Source organism: Microtus pennsylvanicus, chromosome 1 (genome assembly GCF_037038515.1).
Source record: "Microtus pennsylvanicus isolate mMicPen1 chromosome 1, mMicPen1.hap1, whole genome shotgun sequence".
In the NCBI taxonomy this organism is placed as follows: domain Eukaryota; kingdom Metazoa; phylum Chordata; class Mammalia; order Rodentia; family Cricetidae; genus Microtus; species Microtus pennsylvanicus.
In genome coordinates this window covers 63,516,126-63,536,455 of record NC_134579.1, presented here as the reverse complement: position 1 = coordinate 63,536,455, position 20,330 = coordinate 63,516,126, and the positions used below count along the sequence as shown (strand labels likewise).

Below are 20,330 nucleotides of genomic sequence, written 5' to 3'. Positions count from 1 at the left end.
GTACCACTATAACTGGCCCTATTTTTTATTTTGAATTGTGGGTGAGGGGAGGCAGGTAGTGGGGTGGCCCATGAGTGGGAGTGCCCTCGGAGGCCAGAAGAGGGCATCAGATCCTCCGAAGCTGGCATTACTGTTGTGAGTTACCAGACATGCAGGCTGGGAACCAATCTCTGATCCTCGGCAAGAGCCCTATGCGAGCTTACGATGTGTTGACTTGGGACTGGAGTGTCAACACATCTTATGTTACATGACGAAAGGATAATAAAGAGAAGGGAACCAAGGGATCACTGTACACATAAACATAGTTATAAGGAAACAAGGAATAAATATTCATGCCAACTACAGACTTAGCAACTGGTCACATTTATGGCTCTCATCCACTACCAGGTCTGTCTTCCCTTCGGCCCCAGGAAGCATGTCAGCCGTCTCATTTCTCTCCAGGTTAAGTGACCAAACCTTGTTTTCTGAAGAGACCAATGCGGGTCACTAATTTAACCCCACTTACTTTTCCATTGAGTTTAACCACTTGAATCGTAGATGGCAATACTAAGAGCTGCCCCCAAGGGATTCTCAGAATTCCAGGCATCCCCTGCAAAGCTCCTGAAACTTTCAAAACTCTTCCTCAAGTCGTGTTACCTGCTTATGCTTCAGGGTACCCTGGCTAGTCCCCATTCTCTTCAGCTAGTTCCTGAACTAACTTGTGTCCACAATTGCCTGCCTGGCAGGGTGAGCTTCAGAAAGAGCCAGGATGGCCTTTGCCATCTTTTTTTTCTTCTTTACAGTATTTCCCTTAGCGGCAGTATCAACCCTTGATCCTCTGCTTGCCAGAGGGTCAAATTCACAGACAGTTTAAACTTAAAACAAATGGTAACAAAACCGAACTTTGCCCGTTCAATAGCAAACACGTAGACGTCTATCCAGAAGCTTGCTTGATACCGTATTTTATCAGTAGGCGGCTTTCCTGTCACGCTCGTGCGGGAACTTTCATTCCCAACTAAAGGAAACACATTAAGTCTGGAAGAGATTTTGCTGGGCAGTTATTATACCCTGCTGGGAAGTCAGAGGACTCTGGGCATCTGGCTGGTCGCAGTCTGGGGACGACTCCCTGTGCTGGCAGTGTTGCAGAAGCTTGCTAAGGTAAGAGAAGGTGGACCCGAGAGTTGCCTGTGGAAGGAAATGCCCCTGTGTCTCCAGGGATGCTTAGCAGGTTCAAGACAAGTAAACAGGCTTTTAGAAAGAGGTCCCGGCTACTCCTAAAGACTCAGTAACTATGCAGTTTGATAGATGGAAAAATTAGGTTCCAACTTGGGTGCCAACAGCAGAAATGAAAGGGATGTGTGCTCACTGAAAAAAATTAATTGAAATAAGCATATAAATTTGTACCTTGGTTTTAAAATTTGTTGTAGTATATTCAATATTCTTTAAAAAAATAGACTTAGAAGTATAGAAAATCAGATTTAAACATTGAGAATCAGGTCCCATGTACTATAATTTAAGGTTTATATGGGCCAAGTATGGTATTATACACACCTGTAGTTCCTGAAATCAGAAGGCCGAAGCAGGAAGATTGTGAGTTCAAGGGCAGCCTGTATACAGTGAGATACAATAAGATCTTGTCTCAAGAGAAACAAAAGAAGTTAATATGGTCAGTTAGGTTAGGTAGTACCAGAATTGGCCACTATATCAGAATCACTGTGAGACATTTCTATGTACCCAAGCAACTATGGAGAACTTGCTGTAGAAAGGAGTCCCTATTCCAAGTGCCTCATAAATTGGATCATAGCCATCCATCTTGATAGGAGTGCTGGGACTGAAGATATGCAGCCACATTTGACTTCTTATGTAGGTTGGGGTGATGGGGGGCAGGGAGGGTGTTGAATTCGGTTATCCCGTTTGCATGGCTTTGGCTTTTGCTCACCCCCTGGTGCCACCTCCCCAGGCCTCCAGATTAAAAGAAAAACCCAGTTGCATCAAAACAGAAAGTCTGTGGGATCTTAGGTAGCAGATGGCACCATTGTTTTTTAGCCCCGTCCGATTTCATCGCAGAATTGCAGATTGTGCGGGATTTAGGAGGGGGCGGGGGCGGGGATAAAGGCCGATTTAGTCTACACTAATCAGATGCTGCGCTCTCCACTACCAGCAGGGAGCAGAGGCACCCGGGGCCAGGTGCAGTCTGAGTTGGGCAGGGTCCAGAAAGGGGAGGGATGTTAACTAAACCGGCCTGGTCAAAGTGTGAGATGACGAGAACCCGATTCAGCAGGGGACTTAGGTGTTGCAGTTTTCCTGAGTTTTTATCTTTCGGAAAGCCAATTCTTCTCTAAAACTTCTCCCAAGCGCCGCACTCCCTGCTCTCACTGCATGTCTCTGTCCCTCTTTCAGAAGATTTACGGTAGGGATCCCGATGACTCAGTTCACGCGCACATCTCAATTCCTAAAAGGCAGAGATTTTTTTCCCCTCCCAAACCTAGTTGGTTATTTGCAACAGCGCCCTCTGGGGGTTCAGGTGAGGTGCACAGCTGCTAAGGAGCCTGGTCCCAGGCCCTGCTTCTGGGCCGAAGTGCGGCGGGAAGCTGGACTCTTGGCACATGTCTTGTCTAGAGTGACCTGGTTCCCACAGTTTCTGCTTCGTGTGCTCACATTCACAGCCAAGCCTTTTCTCCAGCTCCCAGATTGGAAGACAGAATGACTAGAGATGGAGCCGCCTCTACTCACCTCTCTTGCCTACTCGATGGCTTTCTCCTGGGAGTCCCCATTTCCTGCCTGTCTCTGAGTTGTTAGTGATGCCCTCGAGGGCAGGACATTTGGGAAATGAAGGTGTGAAATCTCAAACCCAACAAACCAGTTCTTCATTAGCAGGTTTGGGAGCAGTCTTTAGAAAGAGGCCTGACATGGGGCTAGAATGCCTCTTCAGAGCTGCCATTTTCTTCACCTGTGTACCCACTTGCCCCCCACCCCAAGCAGACCCTAAAGAGGATGTGTATACAGATGGCTTATCTGGGGAGCAAACCCCGTTTACGTGATTAACGGGGTGACAAAAGAGCATTTTCACTAATCACGTGGCTCACTGCCATACAGGGAATTTTTTTTTTTTATGTTTAAAAGGAACAAGAAGAGTCAGGTGTGGTGGCGCACGCCTTTAATTCCAGCACTCGAGAGGCAGAGGCAGGCCAGTCTTCCAGGCAGGGTGAGACCCTGTCATTATATATATATATGTATGTATGAGAAAATCGCACAGGGAATACACCCCATCGATAAGACACATTAACTACACTGTGTTTCCATTTAATTTAGACCCCAGTTTTGAGGGTCAAGCAGTTTCCTTGGGATGAAGGTAGTTTCTGCATACAAAGTCTAGCAAGAGCTCACGGCTTACCTTTCTATACATTCTTAGGAGGGATGACTTGGCCAAGCCCCCAGAGATTCTGAAAGGCATGGGATGGCCCTGCATACTAGATGGCAGGGTGCTGGTGTTCTGCCCATGGGTACCAACATCTTAGAGGTGCTCTGTGGTTTGGAATTCAGTAATCGAGGTCAGTAACTGACGCACGTGGTCTGAGAGTGTCTGGCAGACAATGCATGGCTTTCCCTCTGGGGAGAGGATCGCTCTGTATGTCATTTGCACAGCAAAACAGGACACTCACCCGGGCCACCATTGGGAATCATTTCAGACGTGACTGCTGTAGTCATGTGGGGAGGATGGAGTGGGAAAGGATGTGCTAGTGAGTTGGTCACATGGCTCACTACCACCGACTCCATATTATCATTTCAGGACGTACGCTAGGCTCACTTCAGTACTGCTAAAGGGATAATGAGGGCCAGATGTGTCTCAAGGGGGTGATATTGGTCAGAGAAACATCCCAGAAGGCGTTGGCTCTTTTATGCTGGCAGGTTTACCCAGTATCGGAGAGCAGTGGGTTGCTCCAGCAGTCCCGGAGTGCTGTGACAATGGGACACATTAAAGTCAGGAGGTACAGGTACAGCTGAGGTGGGGGCTTCTCAGGTTACACCAGCAAAGCTGGGCTGGAAAGACTGGAAATCAGCCGCTAAGGGTGTCTAAGCTAATGTCAAAGAGGTCAACTAGTAAGTCTTCTATAAATCTTTATACATAATTCTCAGCCCCAAGTACCAAGTTAGAATTTACTGTTCTCCTAGATGGGAAGATTAACTCTCTTCCAGCATGACACAACCCTCAAAGTGTAACTCATTCCATAATGATTTTATTATAGGTGTTTTATAGGTTTTTGGTTGTTTTGAGACAGGTTTCCCCTGGAACCCTGGAACTCACTTTGTAGATCTGCCCGGCTCTCCGAGTGCTGGGATTAAAGACATGTACCGCCACGCCTGATTTACGTATAGGGATTTGTTTTTATGGGCTATGGCACCATCTACTGAGCGCCATTCTGAGTCTGGTTTGAGTCTGTGAAAAGAGCACAGCAAACCAAGGCTTTTCAGGACTCTTGGTTTTCAGTTCTCTGGGTGCCAGAAGCGGGGCATAAAAAAGAAACACAGCCTCAGCCCTCAAAATTCAGGGACAGAGATGGCAGGTTTCTTTAAAGCCTCGCCCCACCCCCCACAATCGCCCCGGTACTTCCCTCGGACGGACGTTCACCTTCCTAGTCCCTTTCTGAGCAGTCGTTATGTAATTTTTCTAAACATAGCTCCATCACTAACAGCCTGGTATCTTCTCTCAGCCTGTTTCTCATCCTGGAAACAGGTATCTCGTGGTAGTGGGGTAGCTGACTGCCCCTGGAGACCACAGGCAGATATGTCCTATTGGTGAAACCTTGGGACGTTGCGATACGTTCAAGAATCTCAGAAGAAAAATGTTATATGTCATTTGGTTAAATGACATTTAAAAGTCAACCAACTAATCTTTTAGCTCCGGTGAGCTTTAAAGACAGCAAACACACGAAAAACCTGGAAGGAGTCTTGTCCTTCGCGGGATTTCTTCACTTCCTGGAAGCTGCACTTTCTCCCCTGGTTTGGGGGCGCGGGGAGAGGGCGGTCGCCTTCTCTCACCTTTTGCCTTCCTGCTCCAACCAGGGTCCAGGAAGGAAAGATCAGATGGTAGTAGGGATCTGTACCCGGCTTATATTGGGATGAACAAGTTATCTCCGGGGTGCCTAGAGACTGGGGGCACCCTCTACTGGAGCAGAGCCAGGCCGGGATAAGGAGGGCCAAGGAGGCTGCGCCCAAGCTCTCCCCGCCTCCGCGCTGTCTGTTGTCGGGCCCCGCCCGGCGCAGCCCTAACGCAAGCACCGGAGTGTGTAAGGCACATCCGGGTGTCGGAGGCAGAAGGCCGGTTTTAGGGGATTCAGGAGAGTATCTTGGGAAACAGGAGCAGGGCGCCAATTCCAAGCCAGAAGCGGGAGCACCTGCACAGCACCAGGTTGAGACTGCGCACCAGCCCAGCCCTCGTCTTGGAGCCCCCTACCGGGTCGCTTTGGGTAAGAGGAGGGTCTTCATCGCAGTCACTGGGGCGTGCACGCACGCCAGCGCCATCTGCCCGGTTTGGTTTGGCCTGGCGTGGCTCCTGTGCCGGGTCCTTGGAATGCGGGTGGGGAAGGGACATAGTGTCCTCTAGGCAGCTCTGCGGCCAAAGAGGAACCAGAGATGGATCCATCGATCTCCCTGTCTCGGCCCCCGGTCGTCTGCACCCTCCACCCTCTAGCTGCTTCCCGCTTCCTCCGTGCGCGCCTCCAGGAACAAGGTGCTTTATTTTCGCAACGGGAGGCCCGAGGTTGATTACGCGGCCTCGTGGCCCCTACGTGAAATTCTTGGCACTCACTGTTCACTGCCCGCGCAATTTCACAGACGGGAACTGAGACCCCAGGAATGGAAGGAACTGGCCCAAGGTCACTTCGTAGCCCCTTTCTTCCAATCTTCTAGCCTCGGCTGTAGGCTCTGCGCGATCCCGACCCTTCTCCCGACCTTGCCCTACGTTCACCCCCTCCTTCCATGACCTCCACTAGGCTCTGTTCTCGGGGTTTGGCAGCTTCTCCTCCGTGCCTGCTGCGCCCAGAAAGGATGCTGGACAACGGTGAGGCTTGAGAGTGAACGGAGCCGGGGTTAGTGGAGACCGTATTGACTTCGGTGCTGGGGGAGGAGGAGGTCCAGGCAAGGTGGCGGCACCTTGGGGGTCGGCTAGGGATGGCAGAGCTGCGGGGACCCTGGCAGGACCAGGCCCTAAGCCACCCCAGCGCCGCGTCTGGAGGACAGTGTGGCTTTGTCTAGGTGGTGCCGCCTCAGCCAATAGGAGCGCGGCTTTGGCCGAGCCCCCTTGGTCCTCGCCCTCATGCCGGCTGGAAGGGACCGTGGCTCTGGGATTGGCTGTGAGGTCCACAGCCACGTCGGGGGCGCGGCGTGGAGGGGGAGGCGCCTGTGCGACTCCACCACACCCCTTGCGTGCGGGAGGGCGCCGAGATCCCGTGGGTTCGTGCATCTGGGTGGGGCCCCAACGTCATTTTCCCTCTCCCTGTGGCTGCCCCTTCCAGGAGGCGGCGGCATAATACCCATCGCGTGTTTTTCCAGCCAGTGAGCCAAAGTCGGCCCATAAGTCAGTAGATGCAGAGTCACTGTCTAGCCCAGAGGTTCCCACTTGGAAGAGTTGCAGAGGCTTCCTCTTGCCAGGATCCTTTGTGACGCAGCAGACGCCTTTCTTTCGACATCAGATTCGTCCTGAAGCACGGTACATAAACACCCTAGCCGGCCAGGCAGCCAAACGGAGACATTTATTTATTGTTCATGCTTTCTGAACAACGCATCTCGAGAGGAAACCTAGAAGTCAGTGATTCACCATCTGAATCCTGTTCGTGGGGTGTTCACAGTGCAGGTGGGACCGATGGTTAGCTAGGGCTTGTGAGTAGTTGGGAACAGAAATATCTCCAGTATACCCCACTCGGTGATTAAAATTACAGAAGTCCGAAGGGAGACTGGGGAAAGAGGGAGAGGTTTTATTGTTTGTTTGTTTGGTGTTTTTTTTTTCCTGTGAAGAGGGTTGAAGCCAAGGCTTCATGCAATAGGTGTTTACCATTGAGCTATATCTTTAACCTGATTTCTATTATTTTCAGATAATGTTCCACTCAGTTACCTGGGCTGACCTAGGACTTCATATAATCCAGGAAGGTCTTGACCCCACCCCACCCCCACCCTGCCTCAACTTCCTGCGTAGCTGTTGGGAGGCTGATTTTTGCTATAGGCAATTAAGAAAGGTAGCTTGGAGGAGGTTTTACTTGTTAGGTGTGAAGTAGATCCGATTTGGTATAGGATAAGGGAGGCACAGGAATGAAGAGAGATGGTATAGCAGATGATTTAGTGAGCACTGGTAAGAACACAGATGCTATGGATGCCTTCACAGGTGGCCTACAAAATCAGCTCCTCAAAGGTCAGGCGTGGATGGAGGAGGGGCTCAGGGGCCCCCACCCCTCACGACTGAAGTATTTACTATTGACTTAGGGACAGGGAGAGTCATGGGCTAAAACTGAGTGCTCGCTGAAGACCTCACCAGGCTCCGATGGACAGTTCCAGTGCAGTGGTCAGCCAGATGGCCCTGGTTAAACTATGTGGTGTGCAGAACAAAGCGACAGAAAAGGACTGGTATCCCTCCTGACCACCACGCCTGCCCTAAAACCCCCTAATTCACTCAGCTTTGGGTCTCGAAGATGCAGATAAGATAGAAAGAATGTGTAGAAGGTTGTAGCAAGGGGCCAAGAAGAAAAGCAAAAAAGGGAAGCAGGAAGCGGACAGAGAAATTACCAGGGTGGGGTGTGAAGGACTGAGGTGACGGAGCTCTGTAGATGTAGATGTTTTATGAAGCGTCTCCAGGCAGAGGGACAAGAAAGGCATGACCCTGAAGCTACAGTGCACCAGATGTTCCAGTGACAGCAAGAAGGCCACCATGACAGAGACACAGTGGACAGAGATGAGGTTAAAAGGACGATGGGGCCAAGGTCAGGTAGGGTTTTGGGCAGTCTTTACCAATCTGGGCTTTAATTGTTAGGGGAATGAGATGCAAGAGTGAAGTGGTATGATGTCTGTTTTGCAGGACTACATCCTGCATGGGGTCCTTGAGGGGCTCAAAGAGCCTACTTGGGAAGCCGTTGCAATACTGCAGGCAAGGAGGGACAAAGGCTTAGATGGTGGTGGATCCTAACTAGCTCATGGAGGGGACGTCAGTAAGATTTGCCAACCGCTGGGCTGTGGAATGTGCAGGAAATCAGAACACAGGCACACTTGGGACAAATTAAACCTGGCATACCCAATCAAACCTTCAAAGGGACAGTTGTATACCGAAGCCTGGAGTTTGGGGCAAAGGCTGAGCTGGAAATAAACCTTAGTGTGTTGACAGCAAGTGAATAACACAGCTATAAAAGCTCGCCTTATGGTAAGAGCAGACCAGGGCTGGAGCCCTGAAAGCATTAGTGATCTTGCCCTTGACAAGCAAGCCCTGGTCTCCTGGGCATAGAATGTTCTCTTAGTCTGGCTATTGTAGTTTATAGTGATTTTGACATTTCTGGTAGCATCTTCTCTTGGGAAAACACAGATAAGTGATGGAGTACGGGAGGCAAGTGTCACCTTGCCATTATAAGGTCAACAATGAACGTAAGACAGATAAATTAATGATAGTGTTCTGTCGGATCCACCTTTGACTGCCTACCCTCAGCAGGTGTTAGGGGTCCAGCTCATAGAGGCTGATTTTCATCCATTCCTAGGGGTCATCTAAGTCATCCAGGGTCAGGGGAACCCCCTGTGCAGCAACAGCTGTGAGACAGAATCCTGTGGGCTGGACCAAGTGGGAGAAGAGGGGGTTGACAAAATAGACACACTGCAGTGACTACCTTTCAGGGAATCATCTGTGACCACAGTCTCCTGGGCAGATTGAGGTGCCCATGTTAGGTGTGTCTCTGCAGAACCGGGCTGTGCAGCTAAATCCTTGGCTTTATTCACTCCGTTGAGATTTGTTGTGTGTTATGTCTGCATTTGTGCTGGAAGTCTGGTGTGTGGGTACCATCTAACGTTCCTGTGTAACCCTATGAGGCTTCCTGTTCAGACTCTCTCTCAAAGGACTGGTGAGCATCTCTTTGAACAAAGGCTTTTACTTTTTTATTTTTTAGTTTTTCGAGACAGGATTTCTCTGTGTAGCTCTGGCTGTCCTGGAACTTGCTCCATAGACCAGGCTGGCCTCAAAGTCACAGAGATCTGCCTGCCTCTGCCTCCTGAGTGCTGGGATTATAGGCACTACCATACCAAGCTCCTGATTTGGACTGCTTTGATGGGAGGAGAAATGGGGTTCATCTTGGACTTCCCACAGATTATGCATTGATATCTGAAGGGGTGCTCATGAGAGGAGACCCAAGTTTTGCTAGCATCTTTATTTTGTACCTATGGATTTGGTCCCCCCAGTCAGACCCTTGTGCGCTTTTACAGTGGTGCTTGAGTTTCAAGGCCAACAGAGCCCAGCCCTTACGAGATCTTCCTTTTTCTGGAACCACCTGCTTCCTGTCACCATTTCTGTTCCCAAACCTGAAGGCAGAGAACTTCCTGTTCTTTTACAGAGAGTGAAATCCAGCCGGTGGCATTAAGACAGCAACAGCAACTGGGGGAAAGTCCTTAGGTGTGCCATGATAGCTCTGTGTTCCATAAACCTAGGCCAGGCTGGGGGTGTATTTCAGCAGCAAAGCACTTGCTTAGTATGAGGCCCCGCCTTCCACTCTGTGTATGAGAGACCGTATTGTAAATGGGCATAATTCAAAGGCCTGAGTTTTTATGTGCTTTAAGCTATTTTGACTATAACACTTCCCATTTTGCTGACTCTAAGGAAAACTAAGTTGAAAGCAACCCTCTATTTGGAGACTCTACTGAGACATTTTTCTTGTGCAGGCATTGAGCCAAGGGCTGGGGAAGGTCTTTAATTGCAGACGAGCATTTGAAGTCACCCAGGAGCAGTGAGCAGGCCTCGGTTGTGGTGGGAGGAGGTGGAGATGTGTGTGTTCAGCCAGGAGCAGTGAGCAGGCCTCGGTTGTGGTGGGAGGAGGTGGAGATGTGTGTGTTCAGCCATGTTCAGCACGTGGCTTCCTGTAGAGAATGAAGTTTCTGGCTTGGGTCTTCCACAGGGGCCAAGTTGGGCTCTGTTGTGCTGCCGCCTGCAGGGACCTGCCACAGGGAGTTCAGTATGGACCGCATGCTGCCTTCCTATCCACAAGGAAGGTTACTCCTTGGTTAATCTCCTTTCAGACTCAACAGAGATGTGCTTGGTGCCTCCTCTGGTTGTCCTGGGCACTGATGGTTACTGAAAGAGGCCAAGAGGATGGGCAGGTCCTCTGGTCCCATGAGGTTTTGTCTCTTAGAGGGAGATTAAGTTAATAAGCAGGGTAGCTCGGGCATCAAAGACAATGGGCCTACAGGGTCATGCTGTGCATCGCTTGGGAGCTCTCTAAAAAGGGGGGATGACTTCGCATGGTTCTGGGGCTCTAACAGAATACCTGAGGCTGATACTTTTCAAGACAAGAGGTTCAGTTCGACTGTGCTTCTGAGAAGTCCAAAGCACAGGGCAGATGCTCAGCTTCCAGTGAGGACGCCATGCCTTTTATAGCACAGCAGAGGCGGGGTGAGGTGGGAGCTGGTTTGAACGTGGCGGAACGTAGCAGAAGGGTTGCTCCAGACAGCCTGCTCTTAGGGTAACTCATCCAGCCCCGGAGAGTGACGTCTCCCGGGGACCAGCACTAATTGTCCCTAATTACTAAACACTTTTTTGTTGTGTAAAGATAGGAAGAGCTCCATGTGAAGCCCAGGCGGCTTGCTCTATGTGTGTTCCTCCTGCCTCAGTTTCCCAAGTGTTGAGACTGTCGGTACGACCACACCTGGCTTCTAGTCACCTCTAGTTTCTGTTTTGGTCTTGTTTTCTTATATAATCTCATGAGACTCAAGGTGGCCTTGAGTTTTCTCTGTAGCTGAAGGTGATTTTGAACGCCTGGCCCTCCTTCCACTGTTTCCAGTTTCTAATTACCCCATGTGTCATTGCCCCAGTGACAGTCAGATATTAGTCTTAGTGACTTGGGGAATAGCTCAGTAGGTCATTGGCTTAAATGTGTGAAGGTCTAGGTTCCATCTCTAGCCTTTTCTCCCTTCCATTTCAACATGAGTTTTCTAGAAGGCAACCATATTCAAATCACAATAGGTAATGAAGAGCAGCCACTCCAAAGCCTGAAGGGACAGAAGAGCCCTCCCAGCCTCAGCCACCCAGGAAGAGGGAGAGCAATGGCCAAGGGCTCTGAGACTGGAGAGAGCTGCCTCCCAGACATGCAAGAGACAACGTTGGAAAGTGAGCAAATTGATTGTGTAGAAAGGCGGTTAGAGGCCCGCAGAGCAGGCATAGGTAAGTGAGACCAAAGCAGGATTTGCCTCCTGCTGTTAGATCTTTCTAGCCGAAAGCTCTCAGAATGGGAGTGACTCATAGAAAGGAGAGTACAGAAGAACCACCGTCAAGTTCAAAATCAGAAGTAACACAAGTCAAAGGGGCCCTGTCTGCCTACCTGGGAATTCAGCAGCTAAGCACCTCTGCCTGCCCCTTGAGCATTGTCTAGGCAGGCCTGTTGACTAGCATAAGGCTCCCATGATCTAGATATGGTCTGAGTCTTAACTCGAATTGTAAAGTTTGAAGGGTAGAAATTTAACCGGCTGTCCTTATTCACTATGAAAATTAGTAAACTTTTTGTTTTCTAACTTTTTTTTCCCTTTGTGTATGGGCGTCTTTGCCTGCATGCAAGCCTCTGCACCACATGCATTCCTGGCACCAGAAGAGAGAGTGGGATTCTTTAGAACTGGTGTTAGAGATGATTGAGAGCTGGCCATGTGGGTGCTGGGAATTGAACCTGGGTCCTCTGAAAGAGCAGCCAGTGGTCTTAACCCCTGAGCCACCTCTCCAGATCATAAGTGAACTATTTTTTTTTTTTGCCCTCAGAAGAAGGGCCTTTGGGAGCTGATCCAGATTAGCTAATGCCATCAGGGTGGAGCTCCCTAGTTGAATCTTGATGGCCCTATAAAAGGTCTGTGTGCCAGGTGTGGTGGTGTGTGCCTTTAACCCCAGCATTCATAGAGGCAGGCAGATCTTTATGAGTTTGAGGCCAGCTTGGTCTACATCTTAGTTCCAGGCCAGCCAAGACTACATAGTGAGACCCTGTCTCAAAGGGAAGGAAGGAGGATGGGAAGAATGGAAGGAAGGAGGATGGGAAGGAAGGAAGGAAGGAAGGAAGGAAGGAAGGAAGGAAGGAAGGAAGGAAAGACAGAAGATGTGGAGTTAGTTCCTGCTACTGACTACTGACTTATGATGTCTTGATGTATCGTAACAACCTAGGACTCTGCCAGCTGGAAGTCAGTAACTAGACGTACACCTTTAAGTTTGGAATAAAAATGTGGGTCAAAAATGAACCTGTTGGCTTTTATATATACTCGGTATCAGGTACTTTATTAATTGTCATAGAAAATTGACTGATGTACTGGCCTCATGGCTGACCATCAGTTGTGTTTGGGGCGGGCTAGGGAGAGATTTCTCCCTGCTGGGATCTTATTATTAACAAGATGTGGCAATCTACAGCCCGTTTCACAAAGGAGAGGCCAGGAAGAAAGACATCCGCATCCAGGTCTGATCACCTGGGCTCCAGCCATGTGGAACCTCCCAGCCTCTCCTCCTTTGGCCAGAAGCTGTCACTGTCCCCTCCTAGCCCTTCTGCCAGACATTGTCACCGTTAGCCAGAGCAGGCGCTAACACACATGCTGAGCCACAGGCACTAATGGAAGCATAGCGCAAGCTGAGGAGACCTCTGCTTCTCTTCATTGTCTGAAGATTAAAGCAGCAAAACGGCCTCAGCTGCCCCTGTGATGAGCATTGCTTTGGTCGCCATAGTGCAAGCCCGGTCGCCATAGCGTAAGCCTGTCTGGGTCTGGTTTGTATACGTGACATTTAATCACCACGGTGCTGGGGAGGCCTTAGGCGACACCAAGTGACGTATGACGTAGTTGTAGTAGTTTGACTTAACCTAAAATGGATAAGGATGAGGGGGTATATGTGTGGTCTTTGTTTGTTCTGTGTGCAGGTTTTGTTGTCGATGATGTTTGTTTGTTTGTTTTGCAGTCTTATAGCCCAGGCTGGTGGGGAACTTGCCTTATAGTCGAGGCTGACTTCCAAGTTGCAATCCTCCTGCCTCAGCCTAGCAAGTGCTTACAAGTGCTAAGTAGTACAGGCGTGTCCTACCCTGTCTGGATTTTATATGTGTGTTTTAATGTGAGGAGTCTCACCTTAATTCAGAGCCTCCAGTTTGCTGGGGTGAGAGGGAGGTGGAGTCCTGAGCCAAGTGGTGCATGTTGTGGGACAGCACGTGCCACCCACCAAGGATGGAGACGCGCTGTGGGTGACATTGGTGTGGGACGTTATGCGCCACCCGCAGAGTATGGAGACACGCTGTGGTGCGAGCAGGGTGTGGGACGGCACGCGCCACCCGCAGAGTATGGAGACACGCTGTGGTGCGAGCAGGGTGTGGGACGGCACACGCCACCCGCAGAGGATGGAGATGCGCTGTAGGTGAAGGCTGGTTTCCATCACCACAGATGGATATTTCACGAGATGTCAGAAACCTGGACAAGGGAGGGCTTTCTGAGTTAGACCGGCCCCAGCCGGTGGCTGCTCTCCCAGAGGACTCCCCAACAGGTGTGTCAGACCTGTGGCCTGCAGGTCACATACAGCTGAGGACAGCTACAGATGTGAGCCAACACAAAATTCTAAAATGACTTAGAACATTATACCTTTTGTGGCAGTGGTGGCACACACCGTTAATTCTAGCACTCGGGAGGCAGAGGCAGGCAGATCTCTGTGAGTTCAAGGCCAGCCCGCTCTACAGAGTGATTCCAGGACAACCAGGGCTATACAGAGAGGGTCTGTCTCGAAAAACAACAACAACAACAACAAAACTCAATTGCACAGTTCTTGAGCATGAACTTTACAGATGAGGTCATTTTGCCTTGTCACAAGGTTAGATATTCCCTGGTTATGTCCCCCAAGTCAGGTCACCTGGTAGTTTCTGTACAGCCTGCCTGGAGGATCACTGGTCTAGTTCAATGTTGTCTGTCACGCATAGGTGACCACCCATCCATGGTTGTCCTATGTTGGTACACCCTGGCTTCCCATTTTCCATCTCCTGAAGCTTTAGCTTGAGCAGTGCCTTGTCAGAAAGTGGAATTTCCTGACTAAACGTCTGAGGGCAAGCGGTTGAGCATGCATTTTTGTGTTTCAGAACCACCAGAAGAAAGCAGATCGCCCTCCTACTTGCTGACATGATGCTGGCCGCCCGTCTCAGACCCCTGTCGCAGCTCCCAGGAAAAACTCTAAGTGTCTGTGACAGAAACAATGTGACAAGGTAAGCCACTAAAGGAAGAGGTAGATGGCCTTGAGGACTGTGCTTTTCCCAGGTGGGTCCTGACTGTGCTCAACACCTGCCGGCCCTCAGGGAGTGCTCAGAAGCCAGGCCTTCCCAGGACTCCCAGGGCAGAGAGCTCCTGCCTTGTAAACCCTTTGATGTGCTGGGGTAGAGCCCCAGGGCAGAGAGCTCCTGTCTTGTAAACCCCTTTGATGTGCTGGGGTAGAGCCCCAGGGCAGAGAGCTCCTGTCTTGTAAACCCCTTTGATGTGCTGGGGTTGTAGCACAGGGTAGAGCACTAACCTGGTATACACATGGTCCCCAGTGGCTGCAAAAATGAAGAAATAAACACCTTATTTGAAACACTTTCAAAATTTCCTAAAAATTGCAAAAACAAAGGACACCCAGCTTCCTCCGCACTCAACTTCCTTAGCCATTTGCATCATATAAAATCGTTGTGCCATGGAAAGGATGCTGATAACCAAGCTGCAGACCTTGTCTAGCCTTCGCTGAGTGACCCACTGATGGGATCTTTTATACAGTCGATAATTTAGCCCCTGCCACCACCATTGCATTTAGTTGATGCGTCTCCTCAGTCTGCTCTCATCAGCAGCAAGTCTTCGTCACCTTAGTCATGATCTTGATACTGAAGGGCCACTCGCCAGCTATTCTGAAGAATGTCTGTCCGGGTGTAGGGTTTGTGTGTGTGTGCCATTGTGGTGTTGTGGTTAAATACAGATTAGCATGTTTGGCAAGAAGCTTCAAGAGTCCTTGTGACCAATTCTTTGGGGGTTTTTATTTTTTTTGTTTGTTTGTTTACGTTTACACTTTAAGAGAATACCCTAGGCATCCCTGAACTGCTGTGTGATTTAGAAGAATTATGAAATAAGGAGACTAAACAAACAAATATTTGGGATTTTGGAGACACATCTTACCATGTAGCCCAGGCTGGTTTCCAATGCCTTGCTTCAAGGATCTTCCCTCTTTAGCCTGTGCACGCCGGGTCTAGGTGTGTGTCGCCACACTCAGCAGATCTGGCCTGTTCCAGGGGGAATTCCATAGCTCTGCTGCTACAAAAGAAGACACACTTCTCCTGGTGATATTTGAGGAAAGTGAGTCAATAGTCAAGTTAAATGCTAAGTCTCTATAGCAAGATGCTTGGTCTTTCCTATGCTCATACATGTCTTTAGAACAGACATTGAGGGCTGGAGAGATGGCTTAGCGGTTAAGCGCACTAGGTGCTCCTCCAGAGGTCCTGAGTTTAATTCCCAGCAACCACATGGCAGCTCACAATCATCTTTAATGAGATCTGATGCCCTCTTCTGGCCTGCAGGCATACATGCAGGCAAAGTGCTGCATGCATAATAAATAAATAAATAAATAAATAAATAAATAAATAAATAAGCCTTAAAAAGATAGAACAGATATTGAGAATTTTCTCCTTTTAAAAATTTATTTTTTTACATACTAATCCCAGTCTCCCCCCCCCCTCCCACTCACCCCACCTTCCCTCCACCCGCTCCTCAGAGAGGGTAAGTCCTCCCTTGGAAAATCAACTAAATCTGTCCCATCACCTCATTGAGGCTGGACCAAGCACGTATACACACACACACACACACACACACACACACACACCGTGCTTAGGTTGAGCAAGGTGTCTCTCCATAGAGAAAGGTCTCCACAAAGTCAGTTCATGCTTTAGGGTTAGATCCTGGTCCCCACTGCCTGTGGCTCCACAGAGTGCCCAAGCCCCACCATTGTCCCCTGCACTCAGGTTGCCTAGTTCAGTCCTACGCAGGTTCCCCAGTTATCAATGTGGGTCAATAAGCTCCCACTAGCTCAGGTTCGTGGTCTTGACGCCTTCGTTCATGTTATCGCTCCTCCCTCTCTTCCGTTGTGCTCCGGGAGCACAGCCCAGTAGTTAGCTGCGGATCTCTTCTGAAACCCATTTGTATGGGACCCAGAGCAAGAGGCTCAGCTACAAACAGGACTTCAGCTCTCCGTTGTCGGCGTGTGACAGACTTTAGAGAGAAGTGTCTTTCTGCCCTCTTTATTTTTAATCCATTCTAATTTGTTTTTTATTTGTTCAAGTCCTTGAATGTTACAACATCAGAAATTCCGTGTCAATGGCTTAAGCAGAAAATTGCCTGGGAATCTGGCAGGAACCACGCCACTGTTTGCATGGGCACACATTGCCCGTCTTAGATGGCCGCTTCTGTCCAATTTCCTGTCAGGACTGCATGGTTCCTGCTTTGTTGCATGCAAGCGCAACCCTTGCCCAAGGAGAACTCACTTTCATCTATGGCAGAAGTGCTGAACATTTCAGGAAGAGCTGTGTTCCCTCTTCAGACCATGCCTGCCGCCCGGGGAAATGGCTTCCACCCAGGCTTCTAGACATGCTTGTCTTTTAGATGCTCTATTCCCAGCAGGCTAGGATACCCCATTCTCCAGGCCTTGGGGACCCAGCAATTCGGTCCTGTGGATCCCCCTCCTGCCCAGTTTCCCTCGAGAATCTATAGAAATTACAGGTCAGCAGAATCTCCAGGCTGTACTAGGGCCTTGCTGAGGGATATAGTGAAACTGCAGTAACTGTATTTGCCTGCCTGTTTGTTAAAGCGATTCATTAACACACACACACACACACACACACACACACACACACACACGGGGGGGGGGGAGGGAGAGAGAGAAAGAGAGAGAGAACAAAACAAAAAAACAGGGCCTAGAAAGACGGCTCAGTGCTTAAGAGAATTAGTTGCTCTTCCAAACCACCCAGATGCTCCCAGGGGAGCATCCACGAGTCTGTGCCTGACAGTCTAGCTCCAGCTAGAGATGATATAGCGCCCTCTTCTGGCCTAAGTAGGCACTGCACACAAGCAAAATATTCAAGCACATAAAACACAAAATAGAACAACCTGTCTCCAAAGTGGCATTTAGAGAGTTCTGAAATTTTCTTATATCAAAACAACCCCAAAGGAAATTAAAATATTTCTACCAAACATTTATCCTTCAAGGGGAGTGGGTTGTTAGTTGCACTTGGTTTATTGAGGAGGAAACAAAACCTCCTACAGGGACGTTCTTGACTGTATGGGTAAGGGAAGAGTTATTTCAAAGTGTGTTGGGGCAGAGCTGAATCAGAGTGAATTACATTCCCAGGGTGGGACATCATGGAGGTCCAGAAGGAGAGCAGATGCAAAGGGGGGCTAGCATGGGGGTGACCTGTGCCGAGGATCAGACACAAGGTCATAGGGAAAATTACCAGCCTGAACAGTTCCCTTGGGCCTCAGTCACGAAGGGCTTCATGCTCCAGTTATCCCTGAGGGTGAATCCTAGCGTCCTTGATGTGTGACCTTCCGTCTTGGTGCAGTTGAATGTGTCCATTGATGGGAAGGTCATTACCTCTCCCAGCAAGCCTCATGTCTTTGGACAGCTCGGCACACAGTCCTTCTTCATAGTGGGTGGAACGTTTTTCTCCTGTAAAGGCCACCCTTTGTTGTGAGTCCACCTCAGAATTCACACTGTCACCTCTCTGGACACCGTGTCACCCGGTACCCATCTGCTTGTCACCTTTTATTCCACCTGTGTGGTTCCCTCCTGAGTGGTCTTTCCTTGGCCTGTGACACCCAGACAGCACAGCCACCACCGGTCACTCCTCAACAGGAGTCTCACGGACACATCCAGGTGCAAACTTCGCAAGGGGTGGCGGGTTCCCGCCCCTGCCGAGACACCTGACAAACTGCTCCATTTAAAGGCCTCATTAGCCTTTGGTTTTAGGAGTGTCTGTGCCGGACACCACTGGTACCTCTGGCAGCTAGGTAGCCAGTGTGCACCACCCTGGACGCTAGCACCTATAACCCACGCTCGTGATCTGCCCTGGCAGATAGGAAACATAACAGCCCCTAGCTCCGGTCCAGCCGTGTAGAAGTGAGTGCTGGCGTTTTCGCCTGGTTCTTTTAAGTCCACCCTGGGTTTGCATGCCCGCTTTTGGCAGCCGTGTGACCCTGGAGATTCCTGACTGAATTTGTTTCCCCCAGAGGTCATTGTGAGACTGGACTTGGGTCACCCTGCCTTCTCAACCTAATCTTCCTGGATGCAGCCCCGCTACACTGACTCGTGGCTCCCTTGGTGGGAAGCTGAGTTACTGGTGACCAGCTCTGGTTCATGATGGGAGCAATAGCACAGTTAGGAAGTCTGACCAAAAAGACAGGGCAAGAGTCAGAATGGATACCCCCGCTACTCTGAACGGTCTCTTCTACGTGGCCTGGAGTTTCCTGATGCAAGGGTTCAGATGAGCAGTGGTGTCTGCCACAGACCTTGGCATGGAGTGCGTGCTTCCTTCTGCCTCGCCCTGGGGATTCTGCTTTAACAGGTCGTGAACAAGAGCCCCTTCACAGTGAGAAACAGCCCTAGGCCAGGGATGCCACAGGCATGTAGGAACCCTGGAAGGACAGAGACAATTGAAATCAGAGCAGATGAGGCACGGCTGGCAGTGGTGAGAGGCGGTGGCAGAGAGCCCTGGCAGAGCCCAGCAGGACCCCTGCTGGTCATAGGCTGAACCACCACCACTCTGTAGGGCTCTGCCTTTGAGGGTTAGGTCCAGAGGGTTTGGGGCTGTGAGTTCTCTGGGAATGTAAGTATACACCACCAACAGCTGGGTGTGGGTGGCGGAGCCCGGTGTCACATTCTTCTTGGCCATGGCCACGTTTGTATCCGGATAGATTTGAGAATGGGAGGGTGGGTCACGGACAAATCTGGCAGCAAACTTCTGACCTAAGCCTTTATCTTACTTGTGACTTTTCTGTTACTTTTTAAGATGTCACCCATGGGCCACTGAGATGGCTCCATGGGTAGGACACTTGCCCTGCTAGCCTGGTGATCTCAGTTTGATCCCCGGAACCCGTGTAGGAGAGGACTGACTGCGCAGAGTGTGCCATGCCGTGCACACGCACGCGCGTGCACATACACACATCCAGTCATAATGCTAGTAATCAATAAATAAAATGTCACGTATTTAGAAATGCTGTACAGTACTAAGGACCCTTAAGAAGATAAGCACACTTCAGTTCCACTAGAAACACCTTTCCGGTTCTGGTTTGTTTTTGTAGAGTCACGCTGGGGATCACGGACACACGGTGCTTCTCTTTGGGTGACGTCATTTGAGCTAGCTCTGGTAAACTGACCTTGCTGTTCTCGCTTGAAACCATCTACACATGAGAGCTTAACTCAATAAAGCACAGAGCATCACCCAGGCAGATTTTCCAAGTCAACCTTGTTTCCGTCTAGTGACCCACCACCTTAAGAATGGTGAATAACACGGTTTTTAGGTATAGGGACCCAGAGACGGAACCTAGGGCCTGAAGCATCTTGGACAAGCAAGCTACCACTGGTAATACATTTTAATGCTTCGATTTAAATAGGTAATATATGAATATGGTACCGAAGTTCAAAGGTCAGAAAATAGTCACTCATCTGCCCTGGCCTCCTCCTGCCGCTGCTGGTTCAACAGTCACTTCAGAAGAGAACTTCCGTTTCCAGAAAGATGGGGTGCATATGCTTTTCCCCTGCCCGTGTCCCTTGCTAAGCACAGTGACAATTTCTGGATCTTCTACAAAGCAAGCAGGCCGTTCCGGTGGACAGAAAGCAGATGAGGCGAGAACCTCAGGCCCAAGGAATGACAGCCTTGGGGTTTCTGTTTGTTTGATGTATCCCAGACTCGGAGCTGAGGAAGCTGGTGGCCTGGAAACACCGGTGAGCCAGACACAGACCATCCCAACCGAAGCCATTTTCTCCAGCTGTAGGACCAACCAGCCCTGGCAAGGGAAATAACATTAGCCCACGATTGCTCTTCTCACATCTGTGGCCTCAGCCTGTGTTTGCTAGCGAGGGTCAGCAGACAGCAGAGTCTAGACTTCATCCCAATGGG

The 20,330-nt window shown here is 49.9% G+C and overlaps 1 protein-coding gene across 3 annotated transcripts in view; it reads left to right on the top strand.

The window, feature by feature from the left end:
- Positions 1-997: 997 nt before the first annotated feature.
- The window catches only part of Bdh1 (3-hydroxybutyrate dehydrogenase 1), a 38,751-nt gene continuing 19,418 nt past the window's right edge, over positions 998-20,330 (top strand). Inside the window, exons 1-2 of one of the 3 annotated variants that reach the window (XM_075967362.1) lie at positions 998-1,137; positions 14,286-14,408. In XM_075967362.1, coding sequence (XP_075823477.1) covers positions 14,326-14,408 — 83 coding nt within the window. In that variant the 5' untranslated portion in view covers positions 998-1,137; positions 14,286-14,325. Of the gene's footprint in view, positions 1,138-5,241; positions 5,449-6,557; positions 6,689-14,285; positions 14,409-20,330 lie in introns of those variants that run through there. The other 2 variants (XM_075967353.1, XM_075967370.1) reach the window with 2 other exon arrangements.